At 33.9% G+C, this 24,742-nt stretch overlaps 1 protein-coding gene across 1 annotated transcript in view; it reads left to right on the top strand.

Moving 5' to 3' along the window:
- Positions 1 to 24,742, top strand: part of LOC145727174 (protein O-mannosyl-transferase TMTC1-like) — a 267,670-nt gene that overhangs the window by 235,810 nt on the left and 7,118 nt on the right. Inside the window, exons 8-10 of the mRNA XM_081976649.1 lie at positions 8,902 to 9,091; positions 9,427 to 9,548; positions 9,649 to 9,813. Of these exons, the coding sequence (XP_081832775.1) occupies positions 8,902 to 9,091; positions 9,427 to 9,548; positions 9,649 to 9,813 (477 nt within the window). The remainder of the gene's footprint in view (positions 1 to 8,901; positions 9,092 to 9,426; positions 9,549 to 9,648; positions 9,814 to 24,742) is intronic.

Here is a 24,742-nt window from a genome sequence, read left to right as displayed (position 1 = left end):
CACGGCAACAAAATGTCGTGATTGTTGAGTTATGTCAATTTGGCCAATACGCATGTTTTTTCGATTCTCAGCTGTGAGAGATGCAATTCTGTACTGGTCCGGACCATGAGAGATTGAATCAATTTATTTCAGGCAACCCGTTATACATCAAACTCATGGCGAAAATGTCACATTAGATTTAAATTGTTTGATTCTAATAATATGACTTAGCAAACTATGAGCGTTGCTATTGGATGGAATAATCGCCATCTATTAATTTGACTTTTGACATGGTTTCAATTGAGGTTAATTTGACGTTTTGCAGTGTTAGGTTCAAAACTTTTGAATGACGTTTGATAGAGAAGAATACACATACATTAGTTCCGAATACACTACTTTGACACATTTATTTTTTGACACACTGTTTCATCATATAATGTGCAAACTGACATACACAAGGTCAACTTGCATGAACGTGTAAACGGTACAGTACCCAACATGTCAATTACGTAACCATCATTTGAGTGAGTATCATAGAAGACAATGCTATCTTACAATAACTTAGAAATAAATTAACGAGAAAGAATACGAGTTCTGCTTTTAAGTTTCGTATTTTCCTTATACAAATAAAACAGTAAACTTTAAGTAGGGAATGACAGGTTTATTAGTTATTTACATTTAAAGCCCTTATGGGCGAGAAGTCGATACACCAAGGACAATAAAAAGGCAAAAAGTAAATTGTTTTTGAAGTATATTGCGTTTATATACTTCTCTTCAAAACTCAATTATTGTGAAAGTTATAAGCATTATGGGCAAAGTTTAATATATCTCAAAAACCCTTGTCATATTGACTTGTTTGTTTTAATATTAGAACGAGAAAGTAGCAAAAATTTAGTGATTCAAGATTCCTTAATCAAAAAATGTTCATAATTCTTTACCGCCATTTTGACAGAAAACAAGATCATCTTCATAATCTGCTTAGAGATATTCAATACAGCAAAAACCTGCCAGACTGGAAAAAATACCTAATCGTCTTCAGTAGACTCTGAATCTGAAGAATACTTATACAATAATGCTTTGTCACCATATCACAAAAATTATGATCAAAATTTATAATTTTGATTAGCTGTTCACATGTAGTGTCATCTAAGTATTGCCAGATGAAGTACTTTGTACACAAACTGAGTTTACGAATGAAACTACTTTTAGATTCGTAAACCAGAGATGAGGAAATACCAAATTTACATTTTTGTACACATCAAATCTGTTCAATTATTGTTATCTTCTTCTTCTTCCGCTGCTATCCATTAATGGATGTTTGCGATCACTTCTGACCATTTTCCCTATCTCTGGTGGTGTGAACTATTTCTCCTGTGCTTCCTATTTCTGTCCAATATTTGATATTTGGGAGCCACGACATATTTTTTCTGTACTTATTCCTTCTTCCTCCTTTTTCTATTAATATTACTATAGTCAATTGTGTTTCTCTGTACTTGGCCACAAAATAACCAATTTTTTGAAGTTGACTTCTTTAATATCTTTTACCCCTTATACACGCAGGTAAAATGAGAAATTTGTTTAGTTTTAGTTTATTAAAGTATCTTCTTTTCCCTTATTTGTAATTACTGTCTAGTGTTAAAATGCCTTAATAAATACATAACTTGTGGTTAATAAATGTACCTCCTCCTGCCCTCGTGCTAAACTTTAGAATTATATTAAAAATTTAGTTTATCAAAAAAAAACTAATAAGGCAACAATATAGGTACTAACCAAAGATGAGCTAATACAAAAAGCAGCTTTTACACATGAAAAATGATTAAACATTTTAATAAAATCTCTCTGTTGGAGCTAATTTCATATGATAATGATGTTTGTGCAACAAAACAGACTGGATTTATACTTATTTTTAATGTGAATAATACCTGATTATCAAAAGCATTAAGTTTTTGAACAATCAGACAAACTTTTAAACTTTGTGATAAAATGATTATTACATATTAATGGTATATATTGTTACGGTTTGGGCCTACTATACTCGAGTCAGGATGAAACCGATGCGCCGCAATATCTGGCCGGGCGCGTATTAAAGTAGGCCACAGTTAGGAAACGCTACCTGGAAGATTCTTGAATGGTCAAGGCAACCCGCGAAGCGTTTCGCGGTCATTCTAGAACGTGGTTTGTGAATATAAAAGAAGCGGCGTCGACGAGAGAGTTAGTAGTGTAGTAGTAGTGAATTTGGGAACGCGGTAAAGTTTAAATAGCGGAGTAATTGTGGAATTGTAGTAGTGTTTTTAGTAGCTGTGTTAATTATTGTACGGAGTGTTTTAAAGTGTTAATAAATTTATTAATTGTTGAGTTAAACTGACTTTGTGTGAACCCACGGGAAAATCGTAACAATTGGTGTCAGAAGTGCGATCAGACTTTAGTGCGACGTGAATTGGAACTAAACTTCGGGTTAAAGACTTGTGTTCAGAACCGGACTAGAGATTTTCGGAACAGTGGTGTGTTAAATTTATTTTATGCCAATAACAAGACGTCAAAGTGCAAACATGGAGGCCCAATTTGCAGCTATTATGGCAATGCTTAAACAAGACAAGGAAGAACGACAACAAGACAAGGAAGAACAAGAAAGGATTCGACAAGAACAAGAAAGGATTCGACAACAAGAGAAGGAAGAACAAGAAAGGATTCGACAACAAGAAAAGGAAGAACAAGAAAGAATTCGACAACAAGACAAAGAAGAAAAAGAAAGAATGAGACAACAAGATATAGAAATGCAAGAAAAACGTAACGTAGAAATATTGAACGGTCTAGCGGGGACCAAAACAGAAATCCAAGAGTATGTAACCCATAGTCTTAAAAAGATGGAGTGTGATGTTGAGGAAAAATTAAAGGATGTTCGGGAAGACATTAATGATGTTCGGGACGACATTAGTAAAATTCAGATTGATGTTCGGGAGGACATTAATAAAATTCAGAATGATGTTGAGATAAAGCTACGCGACTTAGAGCAGAAAATTGACAGCAGAGGAGCCAGCTCTACAGTGATCACCGGAAACGGGCTCAACAAGATCAAGCCTCCCACATACGACGGTCAAACTTCATGGGCAATGTACCAACTCCAATTTGAGGCCGCTGCAAATGCAAATGGATGGAGTAACGAGGAAATGGCTGTAGCACTAATAGTGGCATTCCGAGGACCTGCATTGGAGCTGTTACAGACTCTGCCTATCGCCCAACGAAGCAACTACGAAGCATTAGTAGCTGCATTAGAACGTCGTTATGGGGATCAACATAAGAAAGGACTGTATCGAACGCAATTAATGGCAAGACAGCAGAAAACTGGTGAAAATCTAGAAGAGTTTGAAACCGAAATTCGTCGCCTTGTGCATCTGGCTTACCCAGCCGTCCCGGATGAAATCCAAGAAGAACTTGTGGCACAGTATTTTGTAGATGGGATTCGAGATCCGGAGGTAAAGAAATGGCTGAAGATGTTCAAAGGGAGCAACAACAGCGAATTACTGATTCGAGCGCTGGAAATTGAAGCTGCGTGCAATGATTTAAAGCCAGAGCCTATTCAAGAGGAATCCGTTCCGATAGCCGATCATGTTACTACATCAATAAATAAAATTGAATCAATGTTCGGCCAATTAGTGCAACAAATGGCAGCATTAGGAAATGGTCAGTCCAGACAATTAGAACGGTCACGTCCGATCACGAGAGTGGAGTGTTATCGATGCGGACGTACGGGACACATTAGAAGGAATTGCAGACAGCGGTCTTGTTCTCCAAACCCACAGTGCCGACGAAATCAGGACATTAGAACAAATCACCGGAACTCCTCTGTTAAAAGAAATATTACATGTTATATTTGTGGACGTAAAGGACATTACCAATGGAATTGCAGACAGCAGTCTCGTTTACCGACCCCGCGGAACTGGCGTAACCAGGAGCAGGAAATGAAGAACCCGGAAGGACATTTACCGCGATATGTAGAGGATCGTCAAGCTTTGGATAGTGACTTAAGGTACCGGAAAGGACAAATTCATAATGGTTGGAGGATTGGTCAAATCGCGATGGTGACAGATAAAGAGGCTACAAAAAGAATGAAGAGCAGCGTTTCTAAGGAGGACATAATAAAAGGACAGCGCTCAGACTCTGATTTGAAAGTAATCAGAAGATGGTTGGAGAAGGATTTGAAACCGGATTGGCATCAGATTTCCAGATATGGACCAACAGTAAGGGGTTACTGGTTGCAGTGGAATTCGCTTCGACTGCGAGAAGACTTAATTACTCGCAAATGGGAAAGTCCAGACGGAAAACGCTTTGTTTACCAAACAATAGTGCCCAATTCCTGCAAAGAGAATGTGCTGCGAGAACTACATGACAGTCGCGGAGGAGGACACTTTGGAGTAAACCAGACTTTGGCTAGAATAAGAGATCGATTTTACTTGATTAACTTCAGAAAGGACGTTGAGGAATGGTGTAAACGGTGTGACCAGTGTTCGTTACAGAAGGGATCCATCACAATTCGGGAACTTGAGAGAGAGAAGATGAAACCAAACAACAACCGTATGAAGATGACACTGGACCACAGACCAACTGGTGGCAATTATAAGGAAGGTGATGCTGTGTGGATGTTTCAACCCAGGAGGAGCAAAGGATTAAGTCAAAGATGGCAACGACACTGGGAGGGACCTTACCATGTGGTAAAAAGGTTAAATGACGTCGCGTACAGAGTCCAACGCAGCCCCAAAGGCAAGATGAAAATTGTCCATCTGGACAGACTCAAGAAATACCAGGGACTAGATGAAGCGGATCGGGACGATCAGCTTTAAGAGGGGGGCAGTGTTACGGTTTGGGCCTACTATACTCGAGTCAGGATGAAACCGATGCGCCGCAATATCTGGCCGGGCGCGTATTAAAGTAGGCCACAGTTAGGAAACGCTACCTGGAAGATTCTTGAATGGTCAAGGCAACCCGCGAAGCGTTTCGCGGTCATTCTAGAACGTGGTTTGTGAATATAAAAGAAGCGGCGTCGACGAGAGAGTTAGTAGTGTAGTAGTAGTGAATTTGGGAACGCGGTAAAGTTTAAATAGCGGAGTAATTGTGGAATTGTAGTAGTGTTTTTAGTAGCTGTGTTAATTATTGTACGGAGTGTTTTAAAGTGTTAATAAATTTATTAATTGTTGAGTTAAACTGACTTTGTGTGAACCCACGGGAAAATCGTAACAATATGTTTAGCAGTATTAGTCAATATAATAGGTATAACTGAATGTATTCTGATATACTCATCAAACATCAAAATGATAGAATTTTTAGTGTTAATCCAAATAAATTAATAAACTAATTTGCTTACTTGTATTAACAGAAAATAGTAGTAGATATAAAGAAAATGTGTGCTTAGCACACCCAAGTAAATCCATTAAATATACAGATCTCTAAAGCTAAACTTTAAGCTTGATTTCAACATTTTCTAAATGTCTGAGCTCGGCAAGATTTTATATCAACCTGTACTAACATACTATATTTAAAAAAACTTAAAAAAAAAATTTCTGAAATTCTATATTGACGTAAATTTTCATGAAATTGGAATTATTCGTTGTGTAAATTAGACCTACTTCTAGAGATTGTTGCGAGTTTCCCTATAGTCAAATCAACTCCAAATATTTGTAATCAGTTTCTTTCTTTGTGCGACTTGAAATATATTCAGATTAGATTCAGTTTGTTAGGTATGTACATTTTTACGATTTTTTTTCTGGAGAGTTTCCTTCCGACTCGATGTTTTATTCAGAAGCCCAAAAATAAAGACTCCATCGTTGGGTAAAGAAGCGTTTCTTTTGAAGTTTTATCGGCGTTAGTCGAGTGGCCTAATTGCCTCGAAGAGAAAAAATACCCAAATCCACTTCTTGCATTTAAATAATCATTGTGTTTTTGTTGTTTTTCAGATTGAAATTGAGTTTGACCATTTAAAACGTGTTGGCTCGTTAGGAATTTGAGGGAATTTAAATCAACGTTAGCCCCTAAACCATTTCGGGGTAAAAACGTTTTTAAATTCGATTGGTAATGGAGGTTTTTTGACAATCATTAAACGTTTTCCTAGTATTTGGGACCAAGAACAACCAATCTACTCAGATTTGATAAACGCGTTTTTCTTGTTGAAACTCCACCGCGCTTTCACTTTTTCTCTCATTTTCTCGCACAGTTTTCCATTTTTACATGATTACAGTTCGTTTTTCCTTAACAATGAATAATGTATACCGCCGCCGGGATGGCTGTAAAGTCATATCTACATAAACGAAGATGAACTTTCGATTACTCGTACAGGTTTACGATATTATACTGTTTACTTTGTTATGAGAAAAAATATGACGTTGTTTTTTTTTTTCGGTAAAGTTAAATTAACATTCTACTTAAATTAGAATTTTTACGGTTTTTGGTTGCAAACCGAAGAAATTAGCAAATATTTCAGATTTTTTTTGTCTGACCAATATATCTGTTGGGTTGGGCATGCCAATATCATTATGTTGTAAAATATGTCTATTTGTTTGCATATTAAGGGTTGTTTTTTGTTGTGGAAGTGAATTTCTTCTAAACTTAAGAAAAATAATAAGTGTCACATTTGCGTTGAAATTTGACAATGCAGTTCCAATTTAAGCTTTTTACGACTTTGACGTTATGTTAACTGACAATTTGTTTTCAATGTTGATAGTAGGTTCACCAAAAATAGTAGAAAACGTTACTATAAAATGTAAACAGGACTTAGAGACATGATTTACCCTATATTATTGACAGAGTGTTCAAAGAATATAGGTAAACTGGTAAAGTAAACTTACTCATTAGGTATAATATATTAAGTAATATTAGTAAAACTTTCAGAAACTTTAAAAAACAAGTTTAAGAGATAGTTCGGTCAATTTAAGACAAAGTAAAAGTAAAAACTGCATTTGTGGCGAAAATCACCTAGGCAAGATCTTTACGACTAAATATACACTTTGGCAACAACGCATTACTTTGGGACTGTAACATATTTGATTTTTTCAACAACACTGGCCCTAAAATGCGTTCTTGCTCAAAAGTGGCCGAAAGACACTTTTTTGTTTAGTAATGTAAAATATAGGGTGTCCAGTTTTAAGTGTCAATAATTCACCATCCGATAGCCAATCAAAAAATTAGTTGACTTGCATTATGTCATTTTTCTGAGAAAGATCCAAATTTCAATTTTAAAAATCGTTTTATAGTGTAAAACTGAACATTCAAGACTTGTGTACTGAATAGTATAAAAACTTGCTATTTACTACTAGGAATAGTCTTATAATTCGTTTTCTCAGGCTGCCATCCTGGTCGATCGTCTGAAACTGGATTTGAAGAACTACAAACAGTCCGGAAATCAAGACAAAGATTGTATTGTACATGAAACTCATTTTTTAATACTAAAAATAATCTATAAGTTGATTTTTAAGGCTAGAACTGACTTTACTAGGACTAAAGAAAGTTCACAAGTCTATTTTCAGGACTTTAATTGGTGTACAACTCAATGTTCTGAAACAACTCGGCTTTTCCAGTCTTAAACTCGATTTTTCAGTCTTAAAAAGCACTAAAAACTGTCTGAATTTCTTAGAGATATTTAGAGAATTTATTGCACCTATGAGTGTAGAAGTTAATTTAATAGTGAAGAAGCTAAGCTTGAACTGACATTTTTAAGACCATGGACAGTGTACAAACTGGCTTTTAGGCCTGATAAGTCAAAAACTTTGTAATATACTTGATATACTTTGTGATAGTCTTGAAACTCAATTTGAGGCACTGAAAACAGCCTTAAAGCACTAAAAACAGTCTAGATTTTTAAGAAATACTCGTATTTTGAGCACTGAGATGTCTAGAAGTCGATTTAATAGTAACAAAGCTTAGAATGACATTTTAAGTCTATGGAAAATGTAAAAATTGTTTTTTTAAGTTTGCTAAGTCAATAACTTGGTGAAGATAGTCTTGAAACTCGATTTTCCAAGCTGAAAGCCGTTTTGAAGCACTAAAAATAGTCCAGAATTCTAAGAAAATGAAAAGCAAAGTAAAAAGCACGAAAAGTTAGTTTTCAAGACAATTTTCGTGAATATAACGTCAATGTCCTGTATCTAAGACTATTTTCAAGAATAAAATATTGAAATTATGAAAACTTTCTTCAAATGCAAATTTTAAGCTTCTAATGTCATTTTTTATTAGTTCAGAGTCACTTTTGGTGTTCAAGTCAATTTTTAAGGTTTAAATGTAGGAATTTGTAATCAAAAATTCTAGAAAAATTAGTTTTTTATGTCTACAAGTCAATTTTCAATATTAAAGTCTCTCGATTTGTATGAATGTTACAAACACAATTTTTAAGTTTTTGAAATCAATTTTTATCTTTTCTAAGTCAATTTTTAAAACTAAAGTCTTTCAGTTTGTCTGGAAACTATGAAAACTGGCTACAATGAAACTTTTCAAGCTTTTTAAGTCAATTTTTCGTTTCCAAGACAATTTTTAAGTTGGGTTGGGATAGTTTTGGGTCTTTGAACGTAATAACTGAATTATCTCGTTAACGAAGTTTCAAATAAGAATTTTATAAGAGATAATTTAATTTTCATCATGAAATATGAAATTAAAAGAAACTGTAATTTTTGAAAAATTTCCAGAGACGTAGAAAATAAGGCAAAAACAATGAAACCCATCTTCCTGTATCTACTCTACTGGAGAATTTTGGCAAACGTCATTCATAATTTATCAACATTTTTACTTTTGTGTAATACTAAATACTAATACTGTTTGATGTCATAGAAACAAGTGATTAATGTTGATTTATATTGAAGTGAATGTAATATCCAGACAGAATGTAAATAATATTGTATTAAATAATAAACAATATTTTAACATAAAATTTTTCTTTTCCAGGTTTCTCACATTTTGCTATTTGGCAGCATTCAACTTATGGCTGATACTATGTCCGGCCACACTGTCCCACGACTGGCAAATGGGTTCAGTACCTTTAGTAACGTCCATGTCGGACTCCCGGAACTTCCTCACATGTTTCTCCTTTGGATTAGTGTTCTTGCTGGCGCTGCGCAGCATCCTCGACTTTGAGGTAAACCAGCCAGCACAAGCTCGTTTTAGCTTTCATCCTAATCCAGCCTAATAAGCTATTCATTTAGAGAGGTCGGACGAGAAGTTGCCGGCGAAAATAAAGCGAGGCCAACTTCATTTTAAAAAGTTAAACGCGCTCCGGAATTTTTAATCCGGCACTAAGAAAGTTGCGGCCGGCAACCGTATTGCTCTTCCGGAAACGGTTCGGGCAATAAAAGTTTCGGTCAGTAAAAGTTGGTGGATAAAATTAAAAGGGGAAATAACAGTCGAAGTTTCGAGACTATGTAGCTACACTGTTTTAAAGTTTTTTTTGCTGAAACTTGGGAATTATTGCAGACTCTTCGACATCCTCCTTTGGTTCTGGGACTGTTGTTCCTAGTTCTCCCGTTTTTGCCCGCATCCAACTTGTTCATCACTGTTGGATTTGTTATCGCCGAGAGGGTTCTGTATATTCCTAGGTAGTTACTCTAAGGACCGGTACTTTCACTTAGATAGAAACCGTGAAAGTACAGGTCCTAAATCAAATAAAGACAGACAATACAGAGAAACAAATTTCAGTTTGGGCTGTATCCTGTTGGCAGTTTACGGCATGCAAATACTTTGGCAAACATACTCCAGACACCGACAAACCATCACTTGTTTCATAGTTCTCATATTAGTTAGCAGCTGTTTGAGAACGGTGATTCGTAACAGAGATTGGAAGTCCAGGGAGTCATTGTTGAGGTAAGCCAAACTTAACAAATTTAGGATGAATTAAAATTATTTCTGCCAATTAAACTCGCTGCGCAATTATTTTTAATCCGCAAACTTTCCTTTAATTGCCCTTGTCCCCATCAAGCCAGCCAGTTGGGGACCTTAATGAGGGGTTAAGTAGCGAACCGTGTTGCCAACTGTACTTAAAAAAGCAGTGATGGCGTCTAAATGAGGGCTGACGGTCTGTTTATTTATTCTCGTGAATGCGGGAATTAGTGTGTTTTTGTAGGCATCCAGACTGCCTGGATAAATATTTCATTTATATTGTAGTGGAACTTCAACTTTTCATATTATAATATCCAGAGTGTCCGGAAAAACGTGCGTATTTCAAAGTGAAATAGTTCACTACCCATTTTTCAAGTGACATTAATGACATTGTTGGCAATGACAAGACAGAAAAGTGACATAATATAGCAGTAAAAGTTTTACTATTATTTAGGACGTTCAGATCAGATTAAGATTTGGTTTGGAAATATTTTACCAAGACTAACCTAAATGGTGGTTATTATTGCATTATAATGCAATTCTAACTTTTTTAAAAATGCAACCTGCTTGAAGTAAAATTATCCAGAACCAGACAGAAAAAGGAACATAAAAATGATTCTAGGTTAGAAAAATTATTGAAAATACTCTCCAGACGAAGTCGCAGTACTTAACATACTGTACAGTTAATGCATAGAAATCACACCAAACACAAATAAAACTCCATACAGTAAATAAAAAAACAATATAAAATAATGCAAGTCAAGGTGGAAAGGGGCATCAAGTTTCAAAGACAAGAACTGACATGACAAATAGGTCACGTCAGATGTCATTAATGATTTGACACTACTGACAGTAAAATATTTTTGAAAAATTGGGAAATATTTCATGAAATTCTCAACACTAAACAAAAATAAGTGTGTGACAAGTCTCAATAACATTCTTTATGCACTTTATGGATTAAAAGTGAATTTTTAATCTCCTATTTTAGGAATAAAAGGGACACTTTTAATCCCTCACACACAAATTAAAATATTATCAGCTGTCAACGTGACAATCGCTATCAACTGTGATTGTTCGGTTTGGTAACGGACAATTTGACAGCTCAAAATCAAAAGTCAGCAAAAGAAAATTGAGTCACACTGATTTTGTTACTTCTCAAGTATGTTTCGTTGTTTTGTACCTCTATAGGATTGAATTTGACAGTTTCCAGGATTATGACGGAACTGTAACTGACAGCCAAATGTTAAATCTGGAAAAAATCCACTTATAAATCTTTAAAATACCTTTGGTACTGTTTATACTTATTTTACTGTGTTTTAAAAATGTGTCGTGGTTTTAAATATTTATGAAGAAAATTTTGACGGTAATCGTTTTTAAAAATAGACTAAAATTAGGTCAGAAACAGACAATCAAATGTTACCAATGCCAAAACTGCACTGATAAAGATATAAAATGCATTCAACCAAAGTTAACCTGATTTTGTTAATTTTCAAGTATGTTTCGTTATGTTGTACCTCCATGGGATCGCATTTGACAGTTTTAGGGCGGAACTGGAACTGACGTCCAAATGTCATAAGTGTCAAAATTTCACCCATAAAGCTGTAAAATACAAATACCTTTAGTAATATTTGTAAATACTGATTTTATCGATTTTAAGAGTGTTCTGGTTTTGCAGCTTTATAAAGAGGATTTTGACGGTTGTCATATTTAAAACAGACTAAAATTAAGTCAGAAACACCCAACCAAATGTTACAAATGCCAAAAATGCACTGTTGAAGGTGTAAAAATGCATTCAACCAAAGTCACACTGTTTTCGATACTTTGCAAGTAAGTTTCGTGGTTTTGTACCACCATGGCATTTGACAGTTTCCATGTTTAGAGCAGAACTGTAACTGACGTCCAAATGTCATAACTGTCAAAATTTCACTCATAAAGCTGTAAAATACAAATACCTTTAGTATACATATTGATTTTACTCGATTTTAAGAGTGTGTTCTGGTTTTGCAGCTTTATGAAGAGGATTTTGACGGTTGTCATATTTAATCATTATTTAATCATTATTATGATGTCATATTTTATCATTAAGTCATTCTTCATATAAGCGACGTTCACAATTATAATATTCGTAACAACTCTGACTTTAGACAGGACTTTTACCGACTTAAAGCCAGCAGACTGGGCTCTAACTACTATTGCATAAGATTCTTAAACAAATTGTCTGCAGAACTGAGAGCTCTACCAACAAGCGAGTTTAGCCCTCTAATCAAGCGATTTTTAATTGAACAAGCATTCTTCTCCATTGAAGAATTTACTTCGCTTCAAACTATTGATATTAATACTCACACATTATAGCTATGTATTGATAATGCACCACCCCATAACATAACAATCGCAGGTACTCTAAATTTATGTTTTGTTTTGTATTAATTTAGTATTATTGTTTAACTTTACCTCACTATAGTAAAGATTTTATGCGCATTTTATTTTATACAATTACCAAATTTAATGTTGACTAAATGTATACATTTCCGAATGTTTGTAACATGTTATATAATAAATAAATAAATAAATAAATAAATAAAATAGACTAAAATTCAGTCAGAAACAGACAACCAAACGTTACAAATGCGAATAATGCACTGTAAAAATGCATTCAACCAAAGTCACACTGATTTCGTTACTTTGCAAATAAGTTTCGTTGTTTTGTACCACCATGGCATTTGACAGTTTCCATGTTTAGAACAGGACTGCAACTGACAGCCAAATTTCATCTGTCAAAATATGACGTAATGATATAATAGAAAGGAAAATCAAGGTTTAGGAATAACACTATGGTCTTCTAGGTCGTCACAGAAAGGTAAAAGTATGTGAGATTTGACAAATGAAGAAGCAAACTTTCACCAACCTTACAATCAAAACATTTATGTTTCTATTACGTGTGACTCATGACTCATTACTCACGGGTAGATAATGGGTGTTATTATCTATTCAAAACTAGTGAGTAATAAGCATATTATTAAACAGGCATAAAAAATAGTAGTTTTCCTATTCAGTGTGCAAAGTTATGTTTTCCCACACGCGAAAGCAGTTAGACTTCTAGACGGATAAGCTTCAAGTGCGGGAAAACTACTTTGCACACGTGTTAGGAACAATATTTTTTCTACGAATGAAATATCTATACATTTTGTTTTTAATTTTTATTGATATTAAAAACAACAACTTATTACTATTTATTGTTATTAACAACATTAATGTTAAATGTACAGTTGGTCGCGTTTTTTAAATTGATCGCAGATTGAGCAACTGAAGGTAAAATACTGGTACTTGGAACTGCTTCACTTTCTTTAGGATTGAAGGTCAGAATTTTGTTACTTAATCCTTTTTTATAACTTGTGGATTCCTCAATGTATTCTTCAGCTACCGTAGTCGATTTCCAACCCCCCAAGCGTTTTATGTCAGTGATTCCTTCTCCAGAATCGGCCAGGAACGTTGCCGATGATCGACGATAACTGTGCCCTGTGTAGAGTTCTGGATTTGGCAACTTCAAAAAAATAGCTATTTCAGAAGGCATTTTTCCAAAACTGTTTACTCCAAGACTTTGCGAAAAACATTTACCCTTTCTGTAAACTAGGAAAAAACGATTGTTTGACTTTTTTGGACGTAGGCCGGTGTATCTTCTGTACAGTTGCAGGTAGGTTCCGTTATGAACTTCTTCTGATATTATAAAGTTTCTTGCTGTATGATTTTTGGAATCCCTAATTTTAACAATTATGAGGTTTCCTTTGTCTTCAATATCTGTAGTGGTTAAATTGGCTAGCTCTTCCCTTCGACATGCACCAGCAAGTCCGAATATAGTGGCAACTTTAATTAACAGGTAAATTTCATCTGGTGCGGAGTTCATAAAACTGAATATTTCTTCTTTTGTAAAAATTTTCGCCTTTTTAGGTTTAAAACCAACATTCTGCTTTTTCAGAAATGCAGTGAGCTTATAAAATTCACCGATATCGATGTCTGTTTTTATTTTTATTACATTTTTGAGCATTGAATACTTTGACCACATTGTGTTAGGTTTGAATTCTTTGCTTAAAGTAACAAAATACGCTAAAAGTACCTCTTCCTTTAAGGTTTTTATCCCCTTTTGTTCGCACCATTGGGTAAACAACTCGTACTGTTTCTCGTATTTTTCTCGCGATTTGAGAGGCAGCAATTGCAAACTAGCCATGTTGGCGGCTTTTAGAACATCTTCCGGAAGTTCATCTTCAGTGATATCCATTATTAAAATAGTTTTTTTAACTTAAATAAGTAAGAATAAACACTGTTGTAGACTTTAAATTGCATATAAATGCGTTGTTTGACAATGAGCTTTGGTTTCTAAGGAAACAAGCCTCATTTTCAAAGACAGAGACAAGGTGGTTTATTTACCTAAACTGTACGGAAGAATAATGTGAAAAAAGTCGTGTTTTTTATATGAAACCCCTGAATATTATTACATTTTTGAATTCTACGCAAAATTCTAAGCAGATTTTATGTATAATAGTCTATATAAAACCACTGTTGCAAGGTATAATCAGCATTTTAAAAAGTGTGCGGGAAAAAATTTTTCCCGCATAGTGTGCGGCAAATTGAGCAATTGAGCAAAACAAAAAAAAACGAAATTTTGGAAATTAGTTTTTATTTTTTTACTAATTTATTAATAAGATAACTGAAAACAAAGGCACTTTACCATTGTCACTTTTTCTCCTTTTCAAGGGAACATTTGACGTTTTGTTTTTTAGTTACCATCATCAACTTTAATTTTTTTTTACGGGTGCCATACTGAATTTTTGCATATTTGAATAGAGCCTATTTTTCTGATTACGATGATGTGCCATATGTTATGGTTCAGTCTTGGAATTTCGTAAAAATTACGAAAATTATGTTTTTGCAAGGAGTGCATTGAAAATGACATCTCAAAACTGTCAGATGATGAATGACTAGTCTAATAAATTGTTGACTGATATCATCTACAATGCACTCTTTGTGAACATACAATTTGTGATAATTTAGCTAAACTATAACAAAATACATTTTAAATAAGTAAAATTCGATCTAATATGGCGTTCCCAAAACAAAAACCTAAAAACTGATGATATGGTTGTCAAAAACTGACACTTTTTATGTCATTAATTATAATTCTCTAAAAAGAGTAAAAGTGGCACGATAAAATTTCATTTATTTTTAGATACCTCATCAAATGAAAATCAAATCAGGAAAGACCCAGAAGAGTGCGATAAAATAAGATCAATCAACAGTTGATTAGAAAGTCAGAGAGGATTCCGTGACGTCATTTAACAGTGCAACATTCTCATCGGTTTTAAAATGTCAATGATGTCACGTGAAGAAGTGTCAAGTGACTTAAGAGAATGGGCCTATCCCACATATCATAAATTTTTGTTTTAATGACTGGAATCGAAAGAATAGGATCAAAAAACTAATTTTTCATATTCTTGAAGAAAAAATTATGGTCGTAAATGTTCCTACATTAGTTTGAATTTGTCCATTAAATTTAAAAGTCTGTTTTGGCGCGCATGTGACGTACGTAATTCTGGGCGATTTTATTGGCTGTTGCACTCCAACTGTTTCACTTCTTGTCGCTGATTGGTTGATAGTGTAGTACGTCACCGGCGGCGGGCGTTTTAAACATGAGATTAATGTAGTTTTTATCATCATTTTTTTTTTCTATTTAGACTTAATATTTTTGAAAACAAAAAAATACGGGTATAATATTTTCAATCCGTCTTTGTAGTTATGAAATAAAAAAAAATTGTGGGACAGGCCCATTGTTGAGCTGTCATTTTCAAGAGACCCTTTATTAAAACAAAATTTCCATCATCACATCACACTCGACACACATCGACACATTATCGTAATCAGACAAAATAGCCCATTTCAAAAATGTAAAAATCCATAATAGCGCCTATAAGAAAAATCAAAGTTGATAATGGAAACTAAAAGCAGAAACGTCGGAACTAAAATTTGATATTGACACGTTGTAGAGGAGAAAAAGTAGCAATGGTAAAGAGTCAATTTGTGTTCAGTTATCTTATCAAACAAATTAGTGAAAAATAAAAACTAATTTCCAAAATTTCGGTTGTAAGTACTAAGAATTTTTAAATTTTTAAAGTGGCATTTTAATCGAATCCTAATTGCTCAATTTTGACCCAATTTAAACTTCCTTTTATCTCTTCAAATAACCGAGTTCTCCATGGTGAGGCTCGTAAAACGGACACCTTGTATTACACTCGGTGTTTTTATGACATAAAAAAGCCATTTTTTGCGACAAGATCCTTTAATTAGAAGCAAAAGCAACTCGATATCCCTTCAATAAAAGTTCGGTCCAAAGCCGTTCGACTGAAGAGAAAACTTACGTGGAGTTTGACTTTTCAAAATCAAATTAAACTTCCAAGGGCAAAATAAATTCCGTCGGAAACACGTAAAGTTCTTACGAAAATGACTAATTAAAATCTCTCAGGATTCAAATCCATTGGGAAATTTACACGTTTAACTTGGACAGCGTTTGTGTTGACACTGATACTGAAATTCGCACAAAGTATTGATTGTACTGGCTCCAAAACCTTGAACGACAGGCAATCTATTTAGTTCAAAGCTCAACAAGAAAAATTACGATACCTTTAATCCATTTGCCTTTTTTTTGAGGTTTAGTTGTTGTGGGAAAAATGGCAAATTCATAGCGGGTCCATTTATTATGCCACTTAACACTTCGGTATCCGGAAAATTAATGGTTCTATCTACACTTCCCTTAATGAATGAAATTAAAATTAGATAAATTCCGTCAGGGTAGGTTGAAAGGTCTGAAGAATCGAATTTTCACGTTTTGTTATTTGTTTTGCGGCATTCAATAGTCGTTAGAAATGTTATTAACGATGAATATTTCCAACAGATAATATTTGCATTTACTGCTCCGCCTGGTCGTTATTGCGATAAAATCGACATAAAAATAACTCCGAACATAAATAAAACCGTATTATTGACTTTTATAACACTATAAAGCGATTTCCATTAACTTTGGTCATTATTATACGAAATTAAGGCATAAAGAGGGGCGGTATTAATATCAGACTTAATTATTAAAAATTGCTTATGAAATACTGCTTCAAATTAGTGATGGACGATTGTGAATGATATAATCGAAATATTTCGATTATGGCAGAATGATCGATCATTCGATTATTATAACTGATCATTCGAATAATCGAAATATTTCTATTCGGAAATAGTTGAGAAGTTTTATTCATTATTCATTAACTGAATGTAAAATGTTGACCCAACTTTCAGACAAATATCGAATATAATCATTCGACGAGTATTCTTTATTCGATAGTTCATTTCATTCGAAACATTCCGATAAAAGATTGTGATATAAAAAATAAATCGGGTCAATAAAGATGCAATTGTTTGAAATGCAATTAAATCTCTGTGTACCAGCTACATCCGTACCTTCCGAAAGAAACTTTTCAAAAACCTGTGTTATAACTAACTTAAGAAGAAACCGGCTTGGATCATATCGTATTTTTGAACACAAATTTAAATTCCTACTCCACAAACGCACAAAATTATACTTAACTTATTCAATAAATGCATAAAAAACAACGTAATACCAGACACTTGGAAAACGGGAATAATAAAACTTTAGACCCATTACACTACTTCCTGTACTGAGCAAGATGTTTGAAAATATTATAAAGAATAGACTACAACACTTCATTGGACAACACATACCGCCATACCAATTTGGTTTTAAACCTAAGCACTCAACTGTTCACCCCTTGCTTATACTAACTAACAACATACAAACTACGCATCTTGAAAACAAGAAATGAGCATGTCTCTTTATGGACATCAACAAAGCATTTGACAGCGTATGGCACAAAGGACTACTATACAAACTACACAAACTGAATACTCCAAAATACCTAATCCACATTATTAGAAACTTACTGGAAAACAGACAATTAGAAATACGTATAGACAACACCCTTTCCTTTCCTTTTATTCCTGAACAAGGACTACCACAAGGATCGCCTCTATCACCCTTCCTCTACAATATCTATTGTCATGACATAAACAACCACAATCTACTTGACAAAAACTACATAAGCAAACATGACTACATTCTACAATATGCTGACGATACAGCACTCATAGTTCATGCCAAAACTACGGCAAAAGCTGTAGAGGAGCTTCAGACATTAACAGACCACACGACGGCATGGTTCTACAAATGGAGATTAACATAAACCCCACGAAAAACCAACTCCTCTTACCAAATCACAAAATAAAAGACAACTCTCCTACAATAACAACAGACGGTAATGTAACTACACCAAGCCCAGAAATAAAATACTTAAGGTTAACACTTGACCAAAAACTCAAATTTACAAAACATGCACAAAATTATTAAACAAACTAAACATTTCAGAGCCCTGACGTACAAGAACAGAGGTATAAGCACAAAAACTGCAACTAAAATATACAAATCTATTTGCAGACCTCTACTCGACTACGGACACATACTAAGAGTTAATGCGACCAGCAAAACAAAAAAACACATACAAACTACAGAACAAATTGCACTTAGACTAGTAACCAAGATTAGACATCCTCAAAACCCGCTACATAACCCAACCAACGAATTACTCTACGAACGGACACAAATGACAAAAATAACAGAACGATTAACGAAACTAGAGGCAAAATGGAAAGGCAACCCTCACAACTGGACAATTATAAGCCCCATCTCCCTCACAAGACCAAATAGACAATCTCGCTACGCCTTTCCTCAATATACTCTGTTGGAACATTTTACCTAACTGAACTAACTATTAATTTTAACCTTTTCTTTGTAAAACATTATTTTTTTTTTTTACAAATATTTATGTAGGTACATTAAGTTTTGTTTCTGTAACATTGGCAGAAAGACCGGTAGGTCGATAGCCTTTTTCCTCGGAAATAAAGATTGTTTATATATATACCTATTTAAATTCCTAATTTATATACATATAATATTCAACTCATGTAAGTATGTTGCTAATAAAAGAGTTTATTTTTATTTTGCTCTGCAATAATTTTACCTTATTTTCATTTTTCTACTGCCTCATCTATATTTCAAGTCTTTCAACTTTAGGCTGTTTGTGGTTAACATCTTATTATTTTATAATCGATCAATCAAATCTTTAGTTAAAAGCAATCATTATTCTTTCGATTCACTCCGATTGTGAATAAGTATCGATTATAGCCGACACTTTGCACTCTGATTCATTTATAATCGATCATACGAATGATCATTCGATTATTCAAAGCGATTATTTCGATTCAATCGATTGTGCCCATCACTACTTCAAATTAAACCAAACGAAAAAGTAGATGATCATTACTTTCTTATGTTGTATATGTTTATTGGCTTTGACACGTTCAGCCATATTATTTCAGCGTTTTATACGTCAGCTGTAGTAAAGTCGGTTTATGGGAACATCACTCCAAACATCTATAAACACTCTTGAAGCCTCTAAGATCCGATATTTTCGGTTTACGACCGAGTTTGAAGAACATGCTCATCGTGAGTAGTAAAGCGGAACAAATTGTCGGAGCTACTTTTTAAAACGCCATAAACTATTCAGTTATCTAGTTTTTCGGTTGACCAGGGTTTATAGCTGCCTACACTTTCTTGCGGTTGTGATAAGGTTATGGGTTGACTTTGTTGCCAAATTTGGTCAAATTTTTAAGGAAGTGAAACGTTTGACCAATTTTTTCCAATAGCGGAGTAGGTTACCGACGACAGCAAGATAGTTTCTGGCAATTGTTAGATAGTTTTTAACAATGCCCGTGAATTCCTGGTATTGTCAAAAACAAAACATTGCAAAAGAAGAACTTTTTGCACTAAAAATCATTAAAAAATTGTACTTTTTGGCACGATTTCATAAAAAAGCAGTTTGGTGTATCCTGTCACTTTTTGCCTGCGCATAACTCCTTAAGGAGCCCTTTAAGGGCAAAAACACTTAAATAATCTTTAAGAGCGTGAAATTTCATACCACTTTCCTTATTTATATTTTTTGTAGCTCTTTAAATAACGGAGCTTTAAATCAGTCGGAATGTTAGTTTTAAAAAAGTCAAAATATTATTTGAAAGGTCACGTGACCGTTTTTCAGTTAAAACTGATATTTTCAACGTGACTATTTTTAATCATCAAGTTAAATTTTAAATATCACGTGACACTTTTTTAAACCTCAAAATCTTGAGACTACTTGACCGTTTTAAATGTCAAAATATTATTTGAAGAGTCACATGGTCGCACAATTTTCAAGCATGAAATTTATTTTTAAAGGTCCAGTTTTTTTAACGTCAAAAACGGAATCCTAAAGGTCACGTGACTGTTTTAAATGCCTAAATCGTATTTGAAAGAACACGTGACCGTTTTTAAGTTAAAACTGATATGTTTTAAGGTAAACATGGTCACGTGACATTTCCAATTATCAAAATTTAGATTTAAAGTCACATCTTAAAAATGGAATTCATAATGTCACGTGACAGTTTTATATGTCAAAATATTATTTGAAGGGTCACATGATTGTTTTTCAGTTTAAACCTTTTTCACATTCACAATTTTCAATCATCAAATTTATTTTTCAAAGTCTGGTTTTTTTAACGTCAAAAACGGAATCCTAAAGGTCACGTAACTGTTTTAAATGCCTAAATCGTATTTGAAAGAACACGTGACCGTTTTTAAGTTCAAACTGAAAAATGGCCACGTGACATTTCCAATCATCAAAATTTAGATTTAAAGTCACGTCTTAAAAATGGAATTCATATTGTCACATGACAGTTTTATATGTCAAAATGTTATTTGAAAGGTCACGTAACCGTTTTTTTTTTAAGTTATGTATGGTATTTCATGTTCCTTGTTCGAAATGTTTAGAAATATGTATAGGTACTTAGTAATCAATATTCAATACTTGTTGTTCCTCTTTGCTTGTATTTTTTATTATTATTATCTTTTTGTAAATCTTATAGCAATTTTCTAAATAAATTCATTATTATTACTATTATTTTTAAGGCTACGTGACTTTTTTTACAGTAAAAATGGTCACAAAATAATTTTCAATAGTGAAATTTATTTTTAAAGATCACATGATTCGTTTTTTAGCAACCAAACCGATTCTGAAGATCATGTGACAATTTTTCAGTTTAAACTAATATTTTTAATGTCACGTGACTCTTTTGGACAATTTTCAATCATCAATTTTTTTTAAATGCCTAGGGAATTTTTTTTAACGTCAAAACGAAATCCTAAACGTCATGTGACTTTTTTAAGATTAAAAAAGGAATTCATAATGTATTAAGTATAAAATTTAACACCCCGCGGTGAATGAGTTAAATCCGACACTGATTGCCTGCTAGTTTCTGACAGTTGTCAGATAATTTATGACAATGCCAAATAGTTTCTGACAATTGTCAAATATATCAAAAGGGAAGGTAACACAAAGCCTTCTCTACAAAAGTTTTATTAACCCCCAAAAGGTAAATAAAGCCCTCCTTTACCTTTTAATATACCAGGTGTCCAAGAGCACCCTGGACATAGGAGATTAACATGGGAAAACGGTTTTGATTTTTTTGCGCCTGTACGGTTGATTTGATTGAAAAATCGTAATAATGAAAGTTGTAGTACCTATCACGGACTAGTTTTCTGTATTTTTTTCGGATCGCTAACTTGAACCCTTTCGTCGTAAACCACGAACAAAAATGAGAAAATTTAAACTTTTGGCCTGCACTGTATAGGCGGTTGTCGGGCAACGGGTAAACAGATCATTGTTGCTGGTACGGTTGCTCGACAACCGCTTATACAGTGCAAGTAAAAAGTTAAAATTTTCGAATTTTTTTTCGTGTTTTACGACAAAAGGGCTCAAGTTACAGATCTGAAAAAAAAACAGAAAACTAGTCCGTGATAGGTACTACAACTTTCATTAATACGATTTTTCAATCAAATCAACCGTACAGGCGCAAAAAATTCAAAACCGTTTTCCCATATTAATCTCCTATGTCCAGGGTGCTCTTGGACACCTGGTATAATAAGACTTTTGAGGAGAAGGCTTTGTGTTACTTTGCTTTTTAAATTTGCTTCCATCCCCACTTTGAGAAAATGGACTGTTACTTCACTTTAATTATCGGATAGTTTCCGCAATTTTCAGAGGACATCAGTTGTATTTAGAAAGTAAAAGTGATTTGAAACAAAGGTTTGAACCAAAAATTTTATTTAACGAAAAAACAAGATTGACAATCAACAATCAGGATTGTTATCTTAAAAAGGTAATATAGGAACAGAGTTGTCGATAATTGGATTACTTTAAAAATGAAAAACGTAACCGACTTTTCAATTATTTTCCGAATACTAAAACAAGATCTGCGAGTCCCTGAAAAACAATTTCAACCTTCTGTTATTTTTCCCATGACAGAATTTATAAAAAGTCTAGAGGAAAAAATTGTAACTAGTTAAATTCTCTACCATAACCTGAGAGAGACATTTTGTCCGTAAGGGCCTAAGAAGGGAGATATTTTCTTAGGAATGTTGTTTGGGGCGGTCGTTGCTTAGGGAGTTATTTGTTACTCACAAATCTGTGACTCCTTGAAAAACAATTTAAATCTTCTGAACTTTTTTCCTTGACAGATTTCAGAAAAAGTCAGAGATATTTTGTACTTAAGAGCATCAAAAGGGAGATATTTGCTCAAGAATTTTTAGAGAGCACCAAGTGTCTGAGTAGTAAATAACTAACAGTAAATTTTGGAACTGTTGTCTAGCCTAGATGCCTATGTAGCTAAATAGATTAAATTCAGATGACTCAAAAAAACTAACTTTGTTGATATTATCGGAGAATGTCAGAAAATACACGTAATTTTGGGTTTGCTGTATTTTTTTATCCAAAATCTGCGCATTACAGCGAGGGCTACCAAAATGGGATTTCTAAACAGAACATTGTGCCCTTAATTGAAACTAAATCCAAAATCAATCACCTTTACTTAAACTGCTAATTATGATCGGCACGGTGCGGGTAATCCTATTTTCCTAGGCGATCTAGCACGATTATTCTCATTACTCCTTTACTCAAATTCCTGTCGGCCGGCAAATGGGAAATTCACTAATATTGCGGCGATTAAAAACTGCTAATTATTCAAAGTCAAAGGGGCGTTAATCCGTTATAAAAGTTAGCGTACTATGCGGAACATTTTATCGCGTTTACACTTAAACGATTAAAAATTGCGTTTTTGCTATTAGGCAAATCATAGAAAATTTGCATTTTTGATGGAGATTAACCCAAGCGTTGATAACCGGTTTTATGGATGGTCTTTAGGTAAACACCCCGATTGCAAAACTAGCGTCACAGACCCCGTACTTCCGTAAACCCGTACTTACAAGACCGCATTTGGAGCCCGAAATGAAGGAAACATTATGCGTCTTCCAAAACTAAGTTTGCACAGCCAGAATTACACTGTTTTCCTCCTGGGATTTAAAATATTAAGTCAAATCTTAAAATGCGGTGGAAATATTTATGATTTGCAACCATCAAAATATCAAAGCAGGAAACGACTGAGTGCTTCTTTATACCAGACAGTGCATTTGAGGATTAGCGAAGGTTTTTCCGTTAAATTTTGTATCAGTTTCGTCTAGAGTTCAGTCTTTCCATTGCGGCAGCTAGAGATGTGTTTTCAGTTGTAGGAAAGGTTACCTGTTAGATCTGTTTACCAAGTAACATGTATACATAGAGCATTTCTTTGAGGATTTACTCAAAAATTTGTGACTGAAAGATTTACTAACAAGAGGAATTGAAGGTTTTTACGGTATCTAAGGTATTTTTGGCATTATCTAAATTTGTAATTATCACTTAAAAACTTGGAAAGACCATATGAAAACACACCGAATTGTGTGAACAATTAATTCCCATAGTTTAAGTGTATTAAATTTAACTTATAATTATTGCTATTATGCTGATTAAAGAAAAATCAATATTTGTATGTTTTATACTGATGGGTAAATTACTGGTAAAGTAAATATTTTACTTTTCCAGGAAAATTTGACCGGTAAATTAACAGTAAATTACTGGTAAATTACAAATACTGTGTTTCTGGCGGTTCAAAGTTTGACACCGCTTTTCTCCCTGACTGTACCAACTCTTGTAGTGCTTTTCAAGTTATTGAATAGGAAATTCAAGGAGGATTCTAAAAATGTGCTTAAAACAGTCATTTTCTCACTCAAAATAGGTTTTACGAGCGATTTTGTCCCTGACTGTCCTTTCAAATTGTATTTCTGGCAGTCAAACTTTGATACCGCTTTTTTTGCTGACTGTACCAAATTTTGTTATGATTTTTAGGTTATTGGATAAGAAATTTAATGAAGATTCCAAAAATGTGGTTAGAACAGTTATTTTCTCACTCCAAGTGGGTTTTACAGGCGATTTTGTCCCTGACTGTCGTTTCAAACTGTGCTTCTGGCAATTCAAATTTTGACACCGTTTTTCTCCCTGACTGTACCAAGTTTTGTAGGGTTTTTCTCAGGTTATTGGATAACAAATTTAATGAGGATTCCAAAAATGTGCTTAGAACAGTCATTTTCTCACTCCAAGTGGGTTTTACAAGCGATTTTATCCCTGACTGTCCTTTCAAATTGTATTTCTGGCAGTTCAAACTTCGATACCCCTTTTTTTGTCCTGACTGTACCAAATTTTGTTATGATTTTTAAGTTATTGGATAAGAAATTTAATAAGGATTCCAAAAATTTGGTTAAAACAGTAATTTTCTCACTCCAAGTGGGTTTTACAAGCAATTTTGTCCCTGACTGTCTCTTCAAATTGTATTTCTGGCAGTTCAA

Source organism: Ips typographus, linkage group LG3, assembly GCF_016097725.1.
Source record: "Ips typographus isolate SLU linkage group LG3, UJ_Ityp_2.0, whole genome shotgun sequence".
Lineage (NCBI taxonomy): Eukaryota > Metazoa > Arthropoda > Insecta > Coleoptera > Curculionidae > Ips > Ips typographus.
The sequence above is the reverse complement of the archived record's forward strand: the minus strand, read 5'-3'. Positions and strand labels throughout refer to the sequence as shown.